General features: G+C 34.1%; 1 protein-coding gene across 15 annotated transcripts in view; it reads left to right on the top strand.

Moving 5' to 3' along the window:
• The window catches only part of LOC129939153 (zinc finger protein 250), a 149,694-nt gene that overhangs the window by 110,701 nt on the left and 14,538 nt on the right, over positions 1-24,455 (top strand). For 7 of the 15 annotated variants that reach the window (XM_056047040.1, XM_056047041.1, XM_056047046.1 and 4 more), the window contains 4 exons: positions 20,702-21,714; positions 21,820-22,579; positions 23,638-24,206; positions 24,272-24,373. In XM_056047040.1, coding sequence (XP_055903015.1) covers positions 21,226-21,714; positions 21,820-22,579; positions 23,638-24,206; positions 24,272-24,373 — 1,920 coding nt within the window. In that variant the 5' untranslated portion in view covers positions 20,702-21,225. Of the gene's footprint in view, positions 1-20,701; positions 21,715-21,819; positions 22,580-23,637; positions 24,207-24,271; positions 24,377-24,455 lie in introns of all 15 variants that reach the window. The other 8 variants (XM_056047054.1, XM_056047053.1, XM_056047052.1 and 5 more) reach the window with 8 other exon arrangements.

The following is a 24,455-nucleotide window of genomic DNA, read 5'->3' as shown; positions in this document are numbered from 1 at the left end:
TTAGTGTGAGTTTTATTTTTGTTTATAAATAAAACTAAAAATAAATATGTCAATGCTGTTTTGTGGAGTGGTGCGACATCTTAAGTTTGATAAATGATTTATAAAAATAAATAAAATTTTTTTTAAGATCATGGATCAATGTTTTGTTGATGCGATCAACAGAAACAAAAACAATGTATGAAAGCAAAACAAAGCTGAATTGAAGAAATTAATTTCAATAAATTCATTTTAGTAGTTAAATGATTTGTATGCATATAAAATTTTTTAACTTTTAACAGAAAAAATGTGTGGAAATAAAAAACAACTTTATTTCGAAAAAAGTTTTAAAAATTATGTATTTTGGTGAAGAGCTTCATTAAGTGGGTTGTCCATAAAGTTTAAAAATATTTCAAATTTGGAGTGTAGTAAACAATGTAAGGAGATGAGACGCGATAGATTGCAGTTTTATGCAAATTTTTCAGAAACTACATATCTTTCAATATATTGATATTCGGCTTTTTAAATTTGGAGTGTAGTAAACAATGTAAGGAGATGAGACGGGATAGATTGCAGTTTTATGCAAATTTTTCAGAAACTACATATCGTTCAATATATCAATATATTGATATTCGGCTTTTTAAAATGCCTTATATTAAGAAATTATGATATTTTTTTTATTGAAAATCAAACATTTCATTCTATCCACAACAAATGGATTGCTAAATGTTGATCTTTAATATTTATCAATTTGTATTTTACACCGAATTGTGAAAGAACTGACGAAATCATTGATTTTCGACTCTAATTTCTTTCGAAATAAAATGCACAATTGCTTCTGAGAGTCTGTTTATAAATAGTACCTACGTAACGTATGTCTTATGATTTAAAAATATACCAGTGAAATAAGTTTTTCCTTAATAAAATACACGACAGGGTTTTTTTTCTTAAAAACTAGAAAACATGAAATCATCTAGTTTTCAGTCTTAGATCAAAAACAAATGGGAGCAATTACTACTTAAAAAAACAATAGTAGATAATCTTAAAGTTTAAAAAAAAAAAACTTTAAGCCTTTTTTTAACTTTGTTGAACACATTTTGAGTTTAAAACATTTTTTTTTTTCAAAAATTGCATATTTTTTTTAGTGTGCTGCCTTTAAAAAAATGTATAAAACTCACTTATAACTGATTTTGAAGTTCAAGAAAGAAACTATTCAGATCATGCCAATTGTGGTAACATTTAAATGTGGCGAAATGGTACGAGAGGAAATTGTGGCCTTAGAACTTATGCCCAAACTCCAATAGAGGAATACAACGACCTCAAATTACGGAACAAAACTGAATTCACTCCTTTTCCGATTAAAATTATATGTGTTTGATCAAAATTGAATATTTCATAAAGGAGACGTATAAGGTTTCAACAAAAGCTAATCGTCAAGAAAAAAAAGAAATTTAAAGAACCTTGGTTTGATTCAATTTGTGCGCGAGTGAGAAAATTATCATTTGTTTGGCTTAATAAGTTTAGAAGTAGTAACAAATGAAATGCAATAAAACCAATATATTGAACACAATAAAATTTATAAAGCGCTTTGTAAGGAGAAAAATTTAAACTATTATGAAGCTGAGGCAGAAAAGCCAGCTAGATGTAGTAATCCTTCTGAATTTAGGAACCTGGCCCTTAAACTAAATGGATCGAAGTATATTATCAGTCGTGGATTGGAAACTTCTGCTCTACGAAATCATTTTAATCAACTGCTGAAGCCAGCAATGTTGGACCCAGCCATGATCTACTATGCCCAATTGCCCAACCCTATATTCATGACGAGATATTGACAATGCAATTTCCCAGCATGAGGTTCGCGTATCGGTCAATGCACTACCAGATGGAAAAGCGGCAGGTGCAGACAGGGTACCAGCGGAATTCTACAGATATGGCACAGACGAACTGATTAAGAACCTGGAAAACATATATAATCAAGTTTTTGAAACTGGAATCATCCCTCAACAGTTTAAAGATGCTTTGATTTTTCCGATACACAAAAAAGGCAACTACACAAAGATCCAGCCAACTATAGAGGAAGCTCGTTTTTGAACGCTTCCTATAAGATGTTTACTGTGATTCTCCTAAGGCGGCTGAATACGTGGATAGACTCGAATTATCTATTTTGTGAGTCTCAAGCCGGATTAAAGTCGGGTTACTGGACCATCGATCATATATTCGTTCTAAGGAGCATTGCTGATCATTTTTTGGGAAAAAATTAAAAAGCTATACGCTTTTTTGTGGATCTTAAAGCTGCATTTGACTCAGTTGATTGAAACGCATTGATGTTCAAGTTGTTTGGATCCGGGATGTCGTTTAAGTTTAGAAGAGTTATTCAAAACTCGTACGCAGACACGAGAGCAGCGGTATGGAATGGAAAGCAGGTATCTGAATGGTTTCAGACGCAGTCGGGAGTAAGACAGGGCTGTGCTCTCAGTCCTAGCTTGTTCGCACTATTTATAAATAACATCTTTGACGCAATACCAGGAGATGTTAGATATGCTGGAGAGGTCATTAAAGCCTTACTCTTGGCAGATGATATAGTCTTGCTGGCAAACTCACAGCAATCCTTACAGCTTATGATAAATCGACTTTCGGAATATTGCAAATTATGGAACTTGGTAGTGAACCTAAACAAGTCGAAAGTGATGGTTATCAAGAAAAGTGGAGGAAGGTTAGGCTCAAGGGAACAATGGTGTTTCAACAATAAGAACATAGAAAGAGTGAAAAAATACAAATACTTAGGAGTATATTTTACCCAAAACTTAAGTATAGAAAAACACCTCAACGAAAAACTTCTTTAGGCTAAAACCGCGATTAACGAGGCATGGAAACTATGTTTCAACAACAAAAACATTGCGCATAGCAGTAAATATAAAGTTTCCGAAGCAGTATCCCAATCAATCCTGTTTTACGCAGCCCAGGTGTGGGGAGCAAGGAAATTTGAGACTGTGGAAAAACTGCTGAGAGATTTTACTGTGGAAAAACTCCTAAGATTTTACTGTGGAAACACTCCTGAGATTTTATTTAAAACGAACATACCGCCTTCCTTCATGCACCCCAAACTACATGATAATGTTAGAAACAGGCTTATCCTCTTCACAAAAACTTTGAAGCTGCAAGTCGATTACATTCTGAAAGTACAGAATATGCCCAGCAATCGCTTACCAAAAAAAGCAGCTTTACAAGCGATACATAGCTAAACAGGATGGGTTAAAGAGTGGATTGGGCTAGCAGAAGATACAGGTGTAACTTTAAATCTCAGTGAACAAATCGTTACTGTACCAGGCGTATTAGGCGTCTGGATGGAAAAGGCATCCAGCTTACTTTAACGGATGATCTAAAAAAGGCTGAATTACAATCTTAATAAAAGAAACTACATCATCTGGTAAAATTTTTAAAAAAATCGAAGAGGAAGTTTTTTTTTTACAAAAATAGTACTAAAAATTGATAAAAGTTGATTTTTGAATCGAATATTGAAGAAACCAAAAATATATTGAAATCAAACTTCTTAATTATAATTGGTTATCCATTTTGCAGTTTCAAATATATTTGGCTGGAATTCGACATCTGTCAAACTAAGTTATTTTTTTTTTTTGTTGAAAGTTTCTGACTTTTACAGAATTATATCGCTTAACGCTTTATCCATACAAAAGTCCAGCTCACACAACAACTGAAGCCAGCTGACGATTCACAACGTCGAAGATACTTCGAATGGGTGCTTAAACAACAGGCGCCGTAGTTCACTCTGTGGGTGTTAATAAACAAAATATTCGTATTTGGGGTTCTGAGAATTCTCAAGTAATTGAAGAGATTCCATTACATCCACAAAAAGTCACTGTTTGGTGCGTTCTTTGGTCCGAAGGTGTGATTGGACCTCACTTCTTCGAAATCGAACGATTATTTCGTAGCGTTATGGTCATATGATAACTGACTTTTTTCCTGCTATTTTAGAATACGACTTGTGGTTTCAACAAGACGGTGCCACATGACACACAACTCGAGACCTTTTCTGGCCGATTAATTTCTCGTCATGGCGATATCAACTGGCTATCAAGAGAATGTGATTTGACAAAGCTGGACTCTTTTTGGGAGCTACTCGAAAGACCGTGTTTATGCAAATAAACCTTTAACTTTTTATCACTTACAAAACAACATTTGTCAAGTTATGGCTGAGATACCGCCCATTTATGTTTTAAAAAGTGATCGAAAATTAGCTCAAAAGAATCGATGCTTCCAACAATTCGCGTCGTGGTCATTTAAATGATGTATTTTATATGTGTTTTATTTTCAGTGACTTTTGAAAACCCAAAATGGATAACTCTGTATAATTTTGAGAAGTTTTAGAAATGTTGACACACCTTAAAACAGTCTGATACATGTGATTTTTTCGAATCTTTAAAAGTAATATTACCAAAACTACAGTTTACAGTGGTTACGGAGTCGAAATAGAATTAAGGCCATCAAAACCCATCGAAAATGTCAAATTTGCCACAAACATAAGCTTGAAGATCAATGATATTTTCAGGGTTTTCGAATAAGGGTTTACATTTCGAATTTAAGGCAGCATACGTAAGCTGTCATCATTTGAGAAGTAAAAACTTTACCTGTACTAAAAGTACACATATGCTTCAAAACCGCATTGAAATTATCAAAATCACATTTCTAGTCTCTGTTTAGAAAACAATAGCACTTTTGGTTGATCGTGAAGCACTTTCTTGACCATCAATTGCAAAACCTTAAAAAAACTGAACTATTGTGAGAGAAGTTAGTAATCGTGAATAATCGAAACCATGTGCGTTGTTCGATAGGAACTGAGCTTATTACTGTGCAAGTGTTGTCAAAAATCCAAGTTCTTGTCAAACTTTGAAATACACTTCAGAAACTATAATGGACCGTAGTTGGTATAAGGACTCAAGGGTTTTGTATGTTCAATTCTTACAAGAACTCAAGTTGGTCTATTACAAGCAAAGCTTTATCTTATGGTTTCTTGAAAAGCATTAACATAATCCAGTTGGATGCATTTTCACATCAGTGATACGTTAATAAGCAGAGGTGTTGTATTTGTTTATCGACAAACTCAAGAATTATTGTTAAAAGGCTTGGTGCGGTTTTTGGTCCACAACTATGATGCGACGGTCGGTTGTGCTACAATTAATGTTTTTTATGTTACCGGTATTGGATGATATTGATGTGAAAAACTCTTATTTTCATAAAGAAGGCGGCATCGCAGTGCGGCTTAAAGCTGTCTGTCATTTTACCGAATATTTTCCGCAAGATTTTGTCACAATTAAATTTTTTGAATAGGATATGGTTTAACCGTAGACATTACAGCCATTAGGCTAATATCGATAACTTCGCTCATTTATTTATCAGTATCAAAATAAAACCCCTATTGGGAAACTCGAAAAATAAACCTGAAAAATGCAAATCTTAAAATTAGTCAGAAATAAAAATGTCCAAAGTAAAAATGTAGGATTAAAGTAAGGTAACTATGTACCACTCCCTATAGATCATTGACATTATTCAATCAACGACAGACCCTGATCGATGTCAATCACTTCCATAGATGTCAAAAATTTGCATTCAAAAGTGGCTTGATGCATAAGCATCAAGTTATTCTCCATCGTCGTCGCCGTTTCGTCGTCTCCGAATCTCAAAGAAATCCAAGTACGTACTCGAAATTCACATCTCAAGCAAAAGTCATACACTACACACATTTACTCCTCTGTATACGTCAAAATGTGAGACGCGTGAAGGGGCAGAAACTCTGATGTACCTATAAACATTCCACTGGACTTTCTCTGGCTTTTAAATTTTTTTTTAAATATTGCAGTGCAATAAATGACAATTGACAGCAGCAAGTGCATTGAGCTTGAGCGGTCTTTTTTTTCTTTCTTTATTTTGCACAACGCGCGTAAATAATGATGATCGAATGCGGGACCGGATTTGTGTGTATGCTTCTTAATAAGTGGCACGCACCAGACCTGAACAAAAAAATACAAAACATAAAAATGATTACCATACAAAATACGTACAATAAAAACAAAATACACAAAAACGAGCTCTACAACTTGACTCATTTTAGTGCGGTTTTGGAGGACTGTGCCAGAAAGAGGCTGCTGTCAGACACCGACACGGGCACGGGTTTGAATTTAAATTCAGGTGAATAAACGCCCATCATAATGTTTTTTTTTTTTTGTGTAGATATTTTATTTAGTTTTATATTTTTCTTTTATTTAATTTAAATTTCTAGCCAAGTGTGCAGTAGTGCGGCGCTAATCAATCCTCCAGAACGCAGCTCAAACTCCATCAGTGCTTGGCTGATGCACTGCACAGTACAGTACAACAAAGCTTTTGTTATGTCGAAATAATGCGCGGATAATGTTCCTTTGTGTGAACGATGCGATGCGATGTTGCGTTCCTGATGAGTTTCAATTGTTCCTTCTGGGAAATGAGAATACCATCACTTTATGGATAGTATACGCGTTTGTTTCTATAGAGTCGTACGAAAAAGTATATGAAAAGGACATGATGGGATTCAATTACCATTTCAATTGTATTTGCGTTACCATTTACATTGGTTATTATCAGGAGAATGAATGAATGATTCGTGTCACGTTCTTTAAACAATATACCAGCAACAGCTACAGCAACAAAGACAATTTTTAAAAAAGGGAACATTTCATATTAAATGACATGACAGTGCGCCTCGTCTTGTCATTGTCATCCAAATGAGGCAGAAGTGCGTCAATTAGAGAAGGTTGAATTACCAAAGACAAAAATAAATAAATGAAATGTAAAACTTTCTTGTATGCAAAAATTCCAGAAGTTAAGTGATGCACTTTTAAGTCAGTGCACCTTTTAGGTGTTAAATATTTGTTAGCAGTACTGTGAAAAAGAGTTAAATTTACTGAGTTTTAATATCTGCTGTCTTTACTCGGGCGCCACTTAATAGAAGTAGGTTCGTTTTATTATCAACCCTGTGTCTATAAAGCAGACGCCAGTAAATCACTTAATTCTTATTTCAAACACGTTAATAATTACAGTTCAAAATAATACTTTTTCACATTTTTAGTATATTGATGCAATATTCGTGACTTAATTACAGTCTTTACAATCTGAGAAAGAATTTACTACTCAATTACTGTCATCAGATAAACTAAACTAAATTTTCTAACTGTCTTTGATTCTAAATTAACAACGCTATTTCTTACATTTAAGCTACAATATTTTATTTAAAACATCATCAAAAGTCATACAATTACAGTCTAATAAAATAAATTTGAATGGACTCTGTAAACTTGTGCTGTATTGAAAATACCCCTTAATTACAGTATTAAAAATTACTGTAAAACTGAATTTTAACCTACTTGGTAGTAGTTGAAGTAATAATATAATTCAATCATATTTTTACTGTTTGTAAAACGAGATACCTCGTAATTCCAGTGTGAAACCTCAATTTAAATATATTTAAATTTTTGTAGCAGTCTAACATTACCAAATCACAAATAAACTTATACCTTTCCATTAAATATTACAAGTCACAAATTGTATACTTGAGAAAGTAGTCCCCAGGTTTTGTTCAGCTAACAATTTTAAAAAATACGCTTCGCTTAATTACTGACAAAGCAGAAAACCTCCATTAACTTTCCAAATACCAGATTTTGTATCAAAATTAATGACTTATGTAAATAAATAGAAATAATAGAAATTGTGATTCACGCTTTGATACAAATATTATATCTATAACCAAATTACAGTGTTGATAGTTAGATTTTATATAACCGAAGTCTTAACAGACTCCAACGGATATTAAAAATTATTACTGAATTCACTTATATAAGTAAAAACAGATGTATCTTAATAACAGCATAATTTGCCAACGTAAATTTTATTACAGTAAAAGCACAATGAATATTCAACATTATTACTTTACAGTCTCAATAATAGTCTGTGAGCAAAGGGCTAATTTTTGGTTTGAAAGGAAAACAGTTGATATTAAAGTTTCAGGTAATCTAACTGAAAGTAATAACAGAAACCTTCAACAAAAAAGAGGCTGGGATGCGACCCACATTGATAACTTCCCATCCCGTCTGTCGATTTGTATGCTTAAAAGTTTGTCTATATGTATTTTTACCAAATTTGCGCACTATTTTTTGTAGATTTTATTTTTTATGAAAAAAACGGACTGTTGGATTTTTATATAAAAACTACTGAATATTGAAAACAATATTTTCTCTGAAATAAAATAAGTTTGAAGCCAATATTTAAAATGTTTGAAGAGATATTTGAGTCGAAAATCAATTTTTACCAACTTATATACATTTTTTTTTCAGGTTTTTATTTTTTGTAAAAAAACTGTCAATTCGATTTTTCTCAAAATTTGTCCTAATGTTTAAAACAATATTACTTTTAAGAAAAAATTAGTAAGAACCTTTTATCTCAAAGTTTTTAAAAGATATTTGAGTCGAAAATAATTTTTTACGAACTTTTATTAATTTTTTTTTTGGTTTTTAATTTTTTGTACAAAAACCGTCAAATCGATTTTTTTCAAACTTTAACTGAATATTGACAACAAGATGTTTTGAAAGATAAAAGTAAATTAAAGCCAATATCTCAAAGTTTTGAAAAGATATTTGAGTCGAAAATCAATTTTTACCAACTTTTATACATTTTTTTTTAGGTTTTTATTTTTTGTAAAAAAACTGTCAATTCAATTTTTCTTAAAATGTATCTTTGTGTTAAAAACAATATTTCTTATAGAAAAAAATTAGTTAGAACCTATTCACTCAAAGTTTTTAAGAGATATTTGAGTCGAAAATCATTTTTTACGAACTTTTGTTAATTTTTTTTTCGGTTTTTAATTTTTTGTTCAAAAACTGTCAAATCGATTGTTTTCAAACTTTAACTAAATGTTGACAACAAGATGTTTTGAAAGATAAAAGTAAATTAAAGCCAATATCTCAAAGTTTTGAAAAGATATTTGAGTCGAAAATCAATTTTTACCAACTTTTATACATTTTTTTTTAGGTTTTTATTTTTTGTAAAAAAACTGTGAATTCGATTTTTCTCAAAATGTATCTTTGTGTTGAAAACAATATTTCTTATAGAAAAAAATTAGTTAGAACCTATTCACTCAAAGTTTTTAAGAGATATTTGAGTCGAAAATCATTTTTTACGAACTTTTGTTAATTTTTTTTTTCGGTTTTTAATTTTTTGTTTAAAAACTGTCAAATCGATTGTTTTCAAACTTTAACTTAATGTTGACAACAAGATGTTTTGAAAGATAAAAGTAAATTAAAGCCAATATCTCAAAGTTTTGAAAAGATATTTGAGTCGAAAATCAATTTTTACCAACTTTTATACATTTTTTTTACGTTTTTATTTTTTGTAAAAAAAACTGTCAATTCTATTTTTCTCAAAATGTATCCTTATGTTGAAAACAATATTTCTTATAAGAAAAAATTATTTAGAATCTATTTTCTCAAAGTTTTTAAGAGATATTTGAGTCGAAAATCATTTTTTACGATTTTTTGTTAATTTTTTTTTCGGTTTTTAATTTTTGTACGAAAACTGTCAAATCGATTTTTTTCAAACTTTAGCTGAATGTTGACAACAAGATGTTTTGAAAGATAAAAGTAAATTAAAGCCAATATCTCAAAGTTTTGAAAAGATGTTTGAGTCGAAAATCAATTTTTACCAACTTTTATACATTTTTTTTTTAGGTTTTTATTTTTTGTAAAAAAAACTGTTAATTAGATTTCTCTCAAAATTTTATCAGATATCAAAAACATTATTTTTCGTTGCACAAAATTGTTTTAGAGATGAAATCATATTTTAGTAGTAAAATTTTGGAGGTGACAAATTTTTTTTTCACTTTTATTGATTTATAAAAAAAACCATTATGTTGATTTTTTTCAAAAAATATACCTGTTTTGTGTCACGTTACAATATATTATATAAAATTTAATTCAAGCCTCTAGCGTTTTTGGTTCGTAAGATATTTAGGGTTAACCAAAATTTTCACCTCTTTTTTAAACTGCTATGGTAAAAAGACCACCCACGCAATTTTCTTGAGAGCCCTTTCTGCATCTTTCTGCCTTATTATCTGTAAAACAAAATTCATTTGAAGTCGATATCTTTTCTGGTTCTTGAGCTATGGACGACGAAAAAAACGTCGCGAACGTACGGACGTACAAACGTACCTACACACGCACGCACAGACATCTTTCTAAAAATCTTTTATTTCGACTCTAGGGACCTTGAAACGTCGAGAAATGTCAAAATTTTCAATTTGACAAATCGGACCCATTACAATAACTTCCTATGTGAAGTTAAAAATAATTTAATGAAGCTTATTAGAAGTACAAAATAACGGTCTCAATAGAAATATTTTAATAAATTACAGTATTGATAAGTTGATATACAATATACCGAGCTGAGGTATGGAAAGAAGATGATATCACCTAATTACAGTATGATTACACTGTACACTGTAAATCTTGCCATCAAAAGGCATAACTAAAGCAAGACTTAGTTATACACCTACATAATAGCAGCTCTAAAATGTAGATGTACCTTAATTAAAATCTGAAATTTTAAATAATACTATATTACAGTATACATATCAGTATTTTTTACTTTTTACCGTTGATGAGCCATTTAATTGAGTCATAAGCAAAACATAACAGTGCGAGAAATAGTGTTTCGCTAAATCACAATTTTTTATGCATTGATTAATTTACTGTTTACAGTTTACATTTATTACTTTATTACTGTCAGAAATATCCACATAGCAGATATTATTAAATTACAGTGTCATTCACCGACTCAAACATTTTTAAGTACCATCTTATTCAAATTTCTTAAAAATATCAAAAGTCTACGTACGTACCTAATTACTTTCATCATCTACCTACATATGTATATATTTGAAGGTCAAATTAATCCATCAAGCACCATCAAAGCAATTTCGATGGCATCACAAAATCAATATTCAAAGTCACGTCCTTTAACGAAATATGTAGTTCTCTATACTAAGCTCGTAACATAGCAAAAAGAAATAAGTTCCTAGAATTCCTAGATGACATTCCACTTGGTGCCCATCAGCGTGTGTCCATGTCCACAATCAATTTGCACTCGTCGTCGTACTCATCGTCGCTCGTCATCATCATCATCAGCATCATCGTTGTCGATCCTCTGCTTTGAACTAGGCAAGCCAATAAGATAATTACTTACTCTATGGTCAGTCAATTTCTGCGCATCATCATGCCGTTGGCGATGGCTGGCCAAAGTCAAAGCCAAAACCAAAGCCCCTACATTTCTGTAGGTAGAAGATGCTCCGCGTCAGTACACTTCTCTACTTGATCTAAGTGTCAATTTTTCCCTCCCTTCTCGCTTCCAGCGAGCGACGACCGACGACGTCGACGGACGTTTTTCTTTTTCAATCCAAATGGCAATTCCATATTATTTATTTATTCATTATCCCCTCATTTTGATTTCCATGTTATATTCACTTTGTGTAGCGCAGCGCTACTCTTTGTAATTTCTTTTTGTATGCCTTGAGTCTCTGCTTGTTTCGTTTCGTCTCGTCTCGTTGCGACTGTCTGTCCACTGTCCTGTCCTGTCTCTGTCTCCTGTCTTGAGACTTGAAGTCCGTCCGTCTTCGGCACATTGTCATCATCATCATTGGGGCGCACACGTATCCAACGTGTGTTCTTCCAGGCAGCAAAAAAGCTGTCATGTTAACGCCATAAAAACGTTTTGAGGTTTTCTTTGCGCGGTGTAATTGTTTTGTCTTTTTTCTTCAGTTAGTACCTAAAAGTATCTTTCTTTTTTCTTTTGCTGTACAAACAAGAAGTACAAAAATGTATCTTCAAGATACACTCCGGTGTCTCTTTGTGTATCTGATGGTAGGTTTGGTGGTTGCAATTGGTCTACACTGCATCGCAGTTGTTGGTCATAAGTCTGGGTCTGGCTGAGCTGATGAAATCGGACGCGGACGTGAAGGGAGGTTGATGATGATGATGATTTGCAGGTAAATTGCCGACTTGCAGTGTTGGAGTTGGAGTTGAAGTTGGAGAAGGCCGCGACACTCGTTGCTCGTTGGCCTTTTTGAATGATTTGGGAGCAGACGCAGAGTGAGAAGCAATTGACCACGTGTGTGTGCTTTTCATGTCTTTTCTGAGTCGTGTTTTTTTAAGTTTCTTTGAATTGAAACGCACAAAAGAGAAAGACGAAGGTGAAGGGGGATACAATTTATTTGATTGTTTATCACCTTGAAATGAGGTGGAATCGTTTTGTTGGGAGTGGCATAATGGCAAAATGCGATGAGTAATTTGTATTGAGGGGGAAAATCCTTATATACTTGATGCATACTTGAATCAATTTGTATGCAAAATGAGTTGGACACAGGAGCGTTATACTTTTTGTGGACAGAACAAAAATTGCATATCCGATCAATCAGAGAAAAATGTATAACCCAGAAATTGTTAAGTGGAAATTAGTTTTAGGGTTTCTTGACGACAGTTAAAGCGTGAATTGGATTAAATTGAGCATAAGATTTCTCTTATGACAAAAATAATACATGGTTTTAAATTGGCGCGTTGAATACCTTCGGGTTTTCTTTTTTAAATCCTGTGGTTTTAAAGAATGAATAAATAAGGATTTTCCATGCTTTAAAAATGATTTCAACGGCTGGCTCAAATAAATTCCAACCGAGAGGCCCATTTTTAGTAACAAATTACTCTCCGAATATTCACTTTCAAAGTGACAAGCGACTTCACAAAATCCCACTAAAAATAGTACAGCAGTGTTATCGAGCGATTTTGGAGGCAACGCCATCCATCCACAGGTCCACGACTTCCTTCAATAAAAGCATGAGTCGTTAAAACCGAAACATTAAACTTTGTTCAAGAATAAATTTATTTATTATAAAATGGAAAACCAAAATGAACAAACATTGACAACTGTCAAAAAGGCCAATTCTGAACAAAAAAAGTATTTCCAGATTGAAACCTAACGTCTAAAAAAACAACCATTTTTTATTACGAGTCTATTCACACTAAATTAGTCCGATACTGAATTGTTTTTCTCTAGCCCCTTTGTACTTTGGTCTGTACAATTTTCTCAACAAGTTGATTGTCAAGCGTTGAAAACAAATTGTTAGTGACTCATAAAAAAAATGGATTTTCATATCTTTTCACTAACAGCTGTATTCTGGATTTACTTAACTTCTTTGAAAATTATACATTTTCTAAATTGAATTTAAGGGAGGAAAGTATGTTATTAAAAATGGCAAATATCGTTTTTATATAATTTTTAATGACAAATTCGCACTTTTGCAAATGCATTTCCTTGATCACTTTACACATTCTATCTTTAAGATCTCGAATTGATTGTGGATCCGATCACCTCTTCAAGAAATAACACTTTCAGAAAAGTGTTCTTGCAAAATTCCACTTCCTTAGTTTCGTAAGAACAAACGTTATCTACATCATTGTTTGCAGTTTTGGTCATACAAAATAATTAATCATGATCATTTAAAACGTTCTCATTTTCAAATGAGTTAAATATTATCACACTGCCAGCTGAAAAACCACACCGAAGAGGAACGCGTTCAAGGTTGAAAGGCTTTTCAACAATCATTGTTGGACTTTCCGAGCCCATAGCAGTTTAAAAAAAGGTGAACGTTTTGGTTACACTTAAATATTTCATGAAACTAAAACGCTAGAGACTTGAATTAAATTTTATATAATATATTGTAACGTGATACCAACCCTGGTTTGGTATGGCTGGTAAACCTAGCTATACGGTGGCCAAGGACTATAGACCCATTAGTCTAACATAGTTTATTTTGAAAACTTTTGAAAGGCTAATTGATATACACATCCGAAGCACCCTGAAACCGGATTGCATATTGGAATTTCAACATCCCTACATTAAAGGAAAAAGCGTTGAAACAGCATTGCACAGTGTTGTCAAGGTTATAGAAAAATCACTGAATGACAAGGAATCCACCCATGCAACGTTCTTGGATATTGAGGAGCCTTCAATAACGTGAAGAACAAAACAGTGAAGCAAGCCTTGGACGACCACAAAGTCGAAAAGCAATAACACAGTGAATAATGTGTATGCTCAGAAAGAGACAAATTAACTCTGAGCTAGCGGAAGAAAGGGTGAGAGTAACCACATCCAGAGGCACACCTCAGAGTGGAATTCTCTCACCGCTACTTTAGGTTCTTGTCATGAACTGCATACTCTCTAAATTGAAATCAAGTGGAGTAAGGATAATAGGTAACGCTGATGATCTTCCATTACTAGCGACTGGCAAGTTCCTACCCACTATAAGTGAACAAACCGAATACGCCCTCTCGTTGGTAAGCAAATCGACTAGGAACTGTGGGCTGACTGTCAAACCAGCTAAAACAGAACTAGTGCTATTTGCTAACAAGCGCAAAATACCTGATTTTAAAATACCTTGAATTGAAGGCTACCCTCTTAAAATCTTTGATCACGCAAAGTATCTCGGTGTGATCTTAGATAAAAAACTAAACTGGAGCCTGAACACCAAAGATAGACTCAAAAGGGCATCGATTGCTTTTACTCCTGCAATGGAATTTTCGGGAAAAACTGGGACCAAACCCTAAAATTATCAGATGGATGTATTCGGCAATAATTGGACCAATACTAACCTATGGTAATTTGGTATGGTGGAAAGCTTTAGAAAAGAGCACTAATCTGAAAACTTTGACAAAAATTCAAAGACTTGTGTGCACTGGCATTACGGGACAAACGAGATCCACTCCAAATGCGGGACTGGAAGTTATACCCTATCTAATTCTCCTAGAACTCTTTGTTCAACTGCGGCCCAAAGCACCCTGAGACCTAGTCAAACTAAAGTCTGGTTAAACAATTCCATAGGACATGCCCAAATCCTTCATAAAGTTATGGGTCATAGTACTACAACTATAAAATACCCGAACTTGATTTTCATAAACCATTCCAGGCTTTCATCCCAAGCAGAGAAATATACATAGATAATATACCATACTCCAGTGAATCGTCAATAGCTGGTGTAGGTGCAGGCTTCTATTCTGAATCTCTCAAGTTAACCGCCTCGCTTAGGCTTCCAAGCTACAGTAGCGTCTTCAAGCGGAGGTCGCGGCAGTGAAAACAGGTGCTAAAAAGGTATCAATGATGGCGATACCATGAGCTGATAGCACCTTTTACATTGATAGCCAAGCAGCAATAAAAGCGATTACTGCAACTAAGGTAAAATCAAAGCTTGTTTCATGCTGCCGCGAAGAGCTTAAGGTTCTTGGCGCACAGCACAACATTAGGCTCTGCTGTGTCCCAGGTCACAGCGATATACTAGGCAACGAGAAAACCGATGAATTAGCAAGATTAGGGTCAATGCTTGACGTAAGCCAAGCTCAGCTTGTTAGCATTTCTAAAGGTTATTTAAAACAGGAAATCGCAAAACGAATAATTATCAAGCCCGATGAAAGGTGGAAAGGCGGCACTACAAGAATTATCTTTTTAGCCTTTTTTCAACAAACAAAAAACGAAAAGAAGCAGCTACACAAGGGACCACTTCGATCTCTTGTAAGCAAAATCACCGGACTTAGTCTGTTAGGCTATCATATGAAAAAGATGAGAATCAGTTCAGATGATCTATGCAGAGGATGCGGTGACGAGGAGGTAGATGAAGACACTCCGCACTTTCTGTGTCACTGTCCCGCACTCTCCTATAAAAGGAAGAAACTGCTTGGCAACTATTTCTTCGGCAAGAAGAACTCTCTGGTAGAACTCTCTACTACGCCAGCTACTAACATTCTGAACTTCGTCAAAGCCTATAAATGGCTTGATTAACTGAACACATAGGTTTTTCTTATTAGCTTGTGTAGCAATGCTCACCGGTATCACAATGGATCTGTATTGATCTAAGTGTGACGGTACAACTGTCATCCCCTCAACCTAACCTAACCAAACGTGATACCAAAGAAGTATATTTTTTGAAAAAAAATCAATTAACGCTTTTTTTATAAATCAAAACAAAACGCAAAAAAATGTGTCAACTCGAAAATTTTACGGATAGAAAATAATTTTATCCCCCTAATAATTTTGTGCAACGAAAAATAACGTTTTTATCATCTGGTAAAATTTTAAGAAAAATCGAATGGACAGTTTTTTACAAAAATTAAAAGCCTAACTAAAAAACAATACTAAAACTTGGTAAAAATTTACTTTCCACTCAAATAGCTTCTCAAAAATTAAAAATATTGTCTTCAAACTTTTTTATTTCACAGGAAATATTGCTTTCGATATTCAGTAGATTTTTTATAAAAAATAGTAGGGCAAATTAACCCTACAAACTTTTAAGCAAGACAAATCGACAGACGAGATGGGAAGTTATCAGTGTCGCCTCTTTTTTTTCTTAATTTAGTACTACTTTCATTATACAAAATATGGCATCAGAAGTGTAAAAGAAGCTCTTTAGGTTGCATGAAACCACTTACATTATTACTAACAAAAATGTCAACTTTCCTGTGAACCAAAACATGGATTTACATAAAATATACTTTATAGTTCGACTCGAGTTTGACATTTAGTTTGAGTTTGCAAACACTTCTGGTTTCGATTGAGATTAAAATTCTATTCTTTCCGGGGGGAAAAACCTATAATTTAATCGAAAACGACCACAAATTAGTATTCCACTGAAAATACTTTCAATTTTAAAATGCTTAAATAATATTAATCATTAAAAGCATATAAAACGTTTCGGACCTTACCTTTACATGTAAATTACCTTTGACATAATTTGAATGCTACTCCAAACGTCACTGACTCACCTAGGTACAAGCGCCTTTGCTAAAAAAAGAGAAGGAACAATCATGCAACAATTATGCGTATTTTATACAACAAACATATTCTGGTTGATTAATGAGTTTGTCTTGATAAAGTGACTGGATGCGGTCAACTCTTCAGTTTATTACGCTGAATTTACAACAATATATATGATTTTTTTGTATACGCCAAAAACATGGTCAAAATGCAAATCAGCTAGTTCGTTTTTCTGTCGTGGTTGTATTTTCTGTCTTTATTCTTTTTTTATTTGCGGTCAGAAATTCCCCTGAGTGCCTGGGCCTGAGTCATCGTAAATATTATCTGTGCGAGTATCTAAAGACATAATTTGTAACGCGAACGACGAGTCGTTCATCCGTCGCGTCGTCGTCGTCGTTAAACTACACAGTGGGGCCAAGTGCTTTTTGAAAAACCATTCTAATTGTGTTATGTTTTCATTTCAACACTTAAAGCTTCATATGTCAAAACACAAAAGGCTGTATTGTTCAAAAAATTAAATTTAAAGAACTTATAGATGATTTACTCAATTTAATCTTGAAAAACAAAAGTTTTTAGCTTAAACTTCGTCTTACAAAATTGACATTAGTTGTACTCACGAGATTTGTTTCAAAAAGTTCAATTTTCAAAGAAAATTGTGTTTTGACAGATATACAGATAAGCTACATAAAATTCAATAAAATAAGTAAACGTGCGAATACAAAGAATCTCAATACGAGTGAACATGAGCCTAGTTCCGTTTCGTTCAATTTTTCTCAGTTTCCGCATAAGTAAAATCTGACATGTAGATACGTGAGCGAAATTGCATTATGGCTATGCAGTAATTTCACAAAACTTAAGTGAATTTTCGATGGGTTTTTGACATAAGCTTATGTTTGCTTATGCCTATTATAGTTGGGCCTTAAAATCTGAACTTAATTTCAACTTGAGCTTTCGATCCATTATATAATTAGGGTATCCGTTTGCCAAATCGCTGTGAAAGTGTAATGACATTTGACACCATTTGCAAAAGGTAATGGTATATTCACATTACGACAAAATGGCTAATTCTTGCAGAGTGTTACTTTTAAAGAGGTTGATTTTCATAAGTGCTGTAAGTACACAGTAAAATTGGAAATGTTTTAAAAGGAGTATTTTTTTAAATTTCAGACTACAATTATCTCTTTTTTAATTTCTTTTCTAACATCTAATTTTCCCACTGTACTGTACTTGCACTGTGTCTTTTTTTAAACTATGTCGGTTGGTGGGCTGATTGTTCTGCTCTGTTCACTCTATTATGCCAGCAGTCGCCACTACACCACTCCCCCTCACCTTCCCGCCTTTTCAATAATTAATGTATAAAATATATACTCGGTATCTAACGCTGCGCTGCTCATAATGTATATCCGTCATATACAAAACTATCAACTCTTATACTCGCTTTATATCGGTTTTGAATTATTCAACAACAACAAAATAAAATGAAAATAAATTATGAACTGATGGCATGTAACTTTGTATACAAAACGGCTCCGACAAAAGCCAGGAGAAAATTATGCAAATCAACTGCCATGCCGACGACAACGACGACAGCGACAATACGGACGAGCGACGACTACATGAACAGAATATACGCGCCATTCCGTCATTGTCGCATCAGCCGCATTGAACTGATAAGATATAGCTTGATGCGGGCTCCTCTGCTGCGCAGCGCCGCGCCTGGCCGGCCGTGCCAAACCACCATCAGCATGTGTCAAATGTATAAACACATAGCGTTAGCAAGTTTGAAGGTGTTTATGTCATTTGAGTTGGTTGTTTATGACAATTAATTGCTGGATTTTATTCGATGGTACTTAATTTGTTGTCTTCTTTTTAATTTTTTTGCCACAATTCCTAGATTAATAATAAGAACTGTAAATCATTCCAGTCGTTCGGTTAGATGACATTTGTTTTGATTTTGACTAATGACAGAACTCCATTATCTACTGACTTTTAGTTTTTGACAGCTCGACAATATTGGGACATACAAAAATAAAAGATTTCGATCGATTTTTTAATGTGCGATTTCTGAATTTTGATCGTTGATGGGATGATAGTGGGTTTTTTGTTTTATATTCAAATATAGAAATAAAAAATGCAGACAGCATCGTCGTTCCGGTTAAGGCGACCAATATTATGACGACGCGACAATTTTTGTTTATGCCTATACATAATTCTATTGAATTGAGGCGGATCAGAGCCAGGGAGAAAATAAAACATCAAATATACGAGATCGTAAATTGGAAATTACGAAATGATTTATGCAAAAAAATAATAATAATGCGATGATTGTGTTGGTTTGCTGTCGCCATTCTCGCCAGACCGCCTAAAGCCAATCCCTGATCGTTATATTATATCGGCGGCCGGCGAGTGTTTGGTGAATTTAATTTGATATACTCAAATACGAAGGCCTTGAAATAATGATTTCATAGGAAGAGTGTTTCATATGAAATTTTAGCCGAATGAAATATTTTTCAATAATTTAATTTTTACTTTCCTAAGAATTCGTTGTAAAAGGTTTTTAAGATCGATTTCTAAAAGAACTTTGTTTGAATTATCGAAATTTCGAAGATTGAACTGAAAAATCCAAAAAGTTTGACTTGTCTTGGTAGAATTTATGGCAATTTTTAATACAAGTATAAGTAAATGTTGGTTATTTCGAAGATCACACTTCAAATTCTTTGGTACTTAAAAATCGAAAAACTTTACAATATTTCCTGTACATTCTAAGAATGTATTGCATTATTTATTTTAGAAATTTCGAAGATTGTATTCAAGATTTTTTCAAACTCATAAACCGAAAATTCATACTCAAATTCTATACCATTTTTCTGAAGACTTGAAGTCAAGCCAAGAAAAATAAATAAAGTATTCGTTATTTTTTTGTTTATGGTTTAAACTTTGATTATTTCATTTTCTTGAAATAAAGGTTAAATTAATTATTATGTGCGAGTTTTTCAGAAAGTGATACGTGTGCAGGTGGCCTTAAAATATTTTAAAGATCAGTCTTTTCCGAGCATTAAAGTACTCCAAACGAAAGCCTTTATACAGTGAGCTATTTAAAATGTTGTCTGTAAACGTCAAACTTGACATACAACACTTTGGAGAATTGCCAGATAGCTTATACGTATAATATATTATTTGGCCAGTTTATAATGGCTGAATCACAAACACGCTACAGCTTCGGCTTCACCTGACGTTTACGAGTTCAGCCATAGGAATTCAATGCATGCTATCACAATGGAGCTTTGACCATCGTAAAGAAACGAACGTAATGTAACGTAATGTGACTCCAAACGGAAGCTCTAGTTCAAAATTTCTGACAGCAAAAGTGAGAAATTTGTATGAACTCGAAAATCTCTGAGATCTTGAAAACATTTATAACTTGTCCGATTTAATTACACAGAGTGACTCTGTTGTCTTCCCAAAATGAGAAACAAATATGTAGATGTCATTCTCAAAAGCGTGGGCTTTAACGGTTTTTCGAAAACGCCATTTTTATGTAATACAAAGAATTAAACAAATATTTTAAAGCTTAAATTTTCTTGAAAAGAAAGAGAAGTGTCATGAAGTTTTGTATTAAAACAGCCTTTTAAGAAATATTTTCTAAGTATTGACATTTCACCAAAATCGCGGTCACTGTTTTGAAGTTTGTTTAACAGCTCAAAAATTAATTATGTATGTTTAAAAAAACGTATTTAACTATTCAAACAACATATTTTTAAATATTTAATTTTGTAACTTTTTATTTAAATTTAACGACAAATTACTTAATTTTTCTGAATTTTTATTTTACTTTCAGTTTGAAGAAAGAACTTGGAATTTTCTGAATGGAAATTATAACCACGCCAGAACCACAAACAAAAGCGAATTATAAAAACATGCTTAAATATTTCAAAGAAAATAAAACTGAAAAATTATCCAAACATATGCAATACCAAATCAGAAACAAATTCAGCAACAACACAATGATCACGTAGAAAATAAAGAAACAAAAAAATTTAAATTTAAAAAAATAAAACTTTTGAAACATAATTATCTATAATAATATTGTTGTACACCGTTATACGTATAAAAACAAAAAAACAAACAAAAAGAAGTAACAAATTATAATTTTTATTTCTAAATGACACACAACAGAGTGATAATCCTTTCTTATAAACGAATGAAAAACAAATCTTGCTAAAATCAAAAACACATAAACACCAAAATCTTAGCGAGATATTGAGTGAAAGAAATTAGAAGGAAGAAAAGAGATAGAAAACAGGACGAAAAAGGGACGAGAGAAAGGAGTTTCAAATTAAAAATTCTCGGGAACAAATTGCGATGGCGATAAATTTTCCCGCATCATTTGCGGCGTGCATAGCGGCTGGTCTTAAAGTGCCACGTCAAATAATGTACTGCATATCTCAAGACACGGGACAGCCGTATGTTCTGTATAAAGATTCACAGGAAGCTGCCGAGAGGAATGCGGCAGCGTTGGGTGGAACGGCAGCACAATGGGGCACGGATATGTATCCGGCAATCCAGCAAAACACACAAACGCATCTGGCAGCACAGAATGCTCAAAATTCTTCACCCCAGATTGCGGCTGCGGCAGCGACTGCTGCAGCGGTGGCCGCTCAACAACAGCAGCAGCAACAACAGCAACAACAACCGCACAGTCCGTCGGGTGAGGTCGATCAGTCGCGGGACAATAATGCAAACGTGCGTCAGCAGCAGCAACAGGGGTCGCCGTCAACGAGTCCGTATCCGCAGAGGGCAAATGGTGGAGGTGGTGAGGAGGATGTGGCCATGAGTCAGGTGAGGATTGAGGTAATTTTTTTTTAAAAAACACCATTGACCCTAAATTCCCCCACTTTTAAATAGTTTGACCACCAAATTTAACAATTCTAACCTAATCTTTGTCTTTTTTCATAGGTGGCTGGAATGCAACAGCAGCAGAACGCCGCACAACAACAAAACCCAAACCAAAGTACCAACGATCCACAACCGATATCGGTCGATCCGGCGTCAAATAACCAAGCACAGCAAAGCAATGACCAAACCTTCAATCCGCCGCAAGGTGCCGAACTCGGCTACTATGCGCCGCGACACCCAGGCGGCCCGCAAGGTGCAATGCTGGCGCCACCAGGCTTCCCGCCTCTGCACTATCTCAACAAGCCAGTTCTGCCCGGAATGGCTGGGTCGATGGATCAAAATGGCGGCCTTGAGGCATATGCAATGCCCGATCTCCTACCTGGTGGTGGTGCTTCAAATTCCGGCAACGGAACACATGGTGGCATGCATCAAAATGTCAACGCCACCCCAACGCCGAATTCACAAAAAATCAAGCCACACAGCGATCTGCGTCTATTCAAATGTACAACCTGCGGCAAGGACTTCAAACAAAAATCAACGTTACTGCAACACGAACGCATCCATACAGATGCCCGACCGTATCCATGCACCGAATGTGGCAAACGATTCCGTCAGCAGTCACACCTCACTCAGCACCTGCGCATCCATGCGAACGAGAAACCATTTTCATGTGCGTATTGTCCACGCAGTTTCCGGCAACGGGCGATCCTCAATCAGCACATTCGCATCCATTCGGGTGAGAAGCCCTACGCATGCCCAGAGTGCGGCAAGCACTTTCGCCAGAAGGCCATCCTCAATCAACATGTGCGCACCCACCAAGGCGAGCGACAGTTATTGAATCAAAAAAAATCCAAAATCCGAAATTTTATCCGAAAAATGAAAAAGTCACGAATGTTTTCGCTCAATTCTCAATTTTTAAATTTTGTTTGGAAAAATAAACTCGAAATTCCGACTTAAATTCAAAAAATTCTATTTCTGGCTTGCATAATTGATTTTTCAAAAATCCAAAATTCTTTTCAAAATTTTTAAAAATTTTACCTTTGGTTCAAAACTAATTTTGTTTCGGTTAAAGGCGAGTGACGTTATTTGAAAAAAACGAATTAAATTTATTGCCACTTTTCGGCAGCAATATCTTAAATGTCAAACAGTTTAATGACAAGTAAGATTGTTTTTCTAACTGTCACTTTCATTGCATCCAATGACTTAGAGATAGCTGTCAAACTGTTTTGTATTCAATATAAAAACATAACTTGAAGTCTAAAAAGAAAGTGACAAACGATTGAAGTAAATTCATTTATAAAAATGACAGATAAGGTCTATTTCGATTATGACAGTTAAATGTCATTTTTTTTTAGTTTCGAAAACTGAAAGGAGCTTGGTTATAATTCGAAGAAGTATTCAATGAATTCAGACGTTTGTCAAAATATTTGAATGACAGATTGTAATCAATTGACAATGTTTAAACAATTTTGTATACTCTTTCAAAGCAAAGGTATTTAAAAAATACTTAAAGCTTGAAGCCATCTAGAACTGCTCCTCTTGCTTTGCTTTTAAGATCCCTCATAGGGCGCCATTTAAATAAAAAATGTATTCATACAAAATTAATTGTTTTTATAAATTACTCAAAAAAACGCACTCGCCTTGATCTTAACTACAAAAACAATCCAAACAACATCTAGAAAATAAGAATATCTGACTTATTGAATTTTTTTCCAAATTTTGAAATCCATTTAAGAAATTAAAAAAAAAACAGAAAAAAATTATCACTAACTTCTCTGAACGGCTTAACGCACTTTTTACACACACATCAACACTCTTTTTTCACAACTTCTCAATTGTATACTAACAAAAGATTTTCTTCCCTTTTACTTTCAAAAGATGTCTCACCGCATCTCATCTTCAAAAATGGACCCCATCCGACGTTGTGGCCCCAAGATGTACCGTTTCCCGGTGATGAGACTGATACAAAGAACGATATTACTGGCTATCAGGATGATGGTTCACAAGGAACGCCCGAATCTCGAGCGTGTTTCTCACCGGACGGCAATGGCGGCATGCATTATCCTTCATACTTCAAAGATGGCAAAGGTAAGTGTGAGTTTTTGTATAACAAATCGCTATTGCAAAACCATGAACTAACTCAATGCCATTTAAACTTCGATGTAGGGCAAAAATTGCTGCCCGATGTTATACAAAATGGTCGTGCAGTTGGTATGCCACTTTATGTGAGATGTCCTATTTGTGACAAGGAGTTCAAACAGAAGACAACATTACTGCAACATGGTTGTATACACATCGAGTCAAGGCCGTATCCATGTCCGGAATGTGGCAAACGATTCCGTCAGCAATCACATTTGACGCAGCATTTGCGAATACATACGAATGAGAAGCCATTTGGTTGTTTATATTGTCCGCGATTCTTCAGGCAAAGGACTATTTTGAATCAGGTAAGTTTCCAAATAAGCAGCTATTTATTTTATATCGTTTTTCTAAATGATGTTTTATTTTTTAGCACATTCGAATTCATACTGGTGAGAAACCGTACAAATGTTCACAATGCGGCAAAGATTTCCGACAGAAGGCGATACTAGATCAACATACAAGGACTCACCAGGTAGTTGTAATGTTTAAAATAAAATATAATTTACCAAGTCACAAGAAGCTCTGAAAATTAAGTTACCACCTCTCTATAAATC

Source organism: Eupeodes corollae, chromosome 1 (genome assembly GCF_945859685.1).
Source record: "Eupeodes corollae chromosome 1, idEupCoro1.1, whole genome shotgun sequence".
Classification (NCBI taxonomy): domain Eukaryota; kingdom Metazoa; phylum Arthropoda; class Insecta; order Diptera; family Syrphidae; genus Eupeodes; species Eupeodes corollae.
The sequence above is the reverse complement of the archived record's forward strand: the minus strand, read 5'-3'. Positions and strand labels throughout refer to the sequence as shown.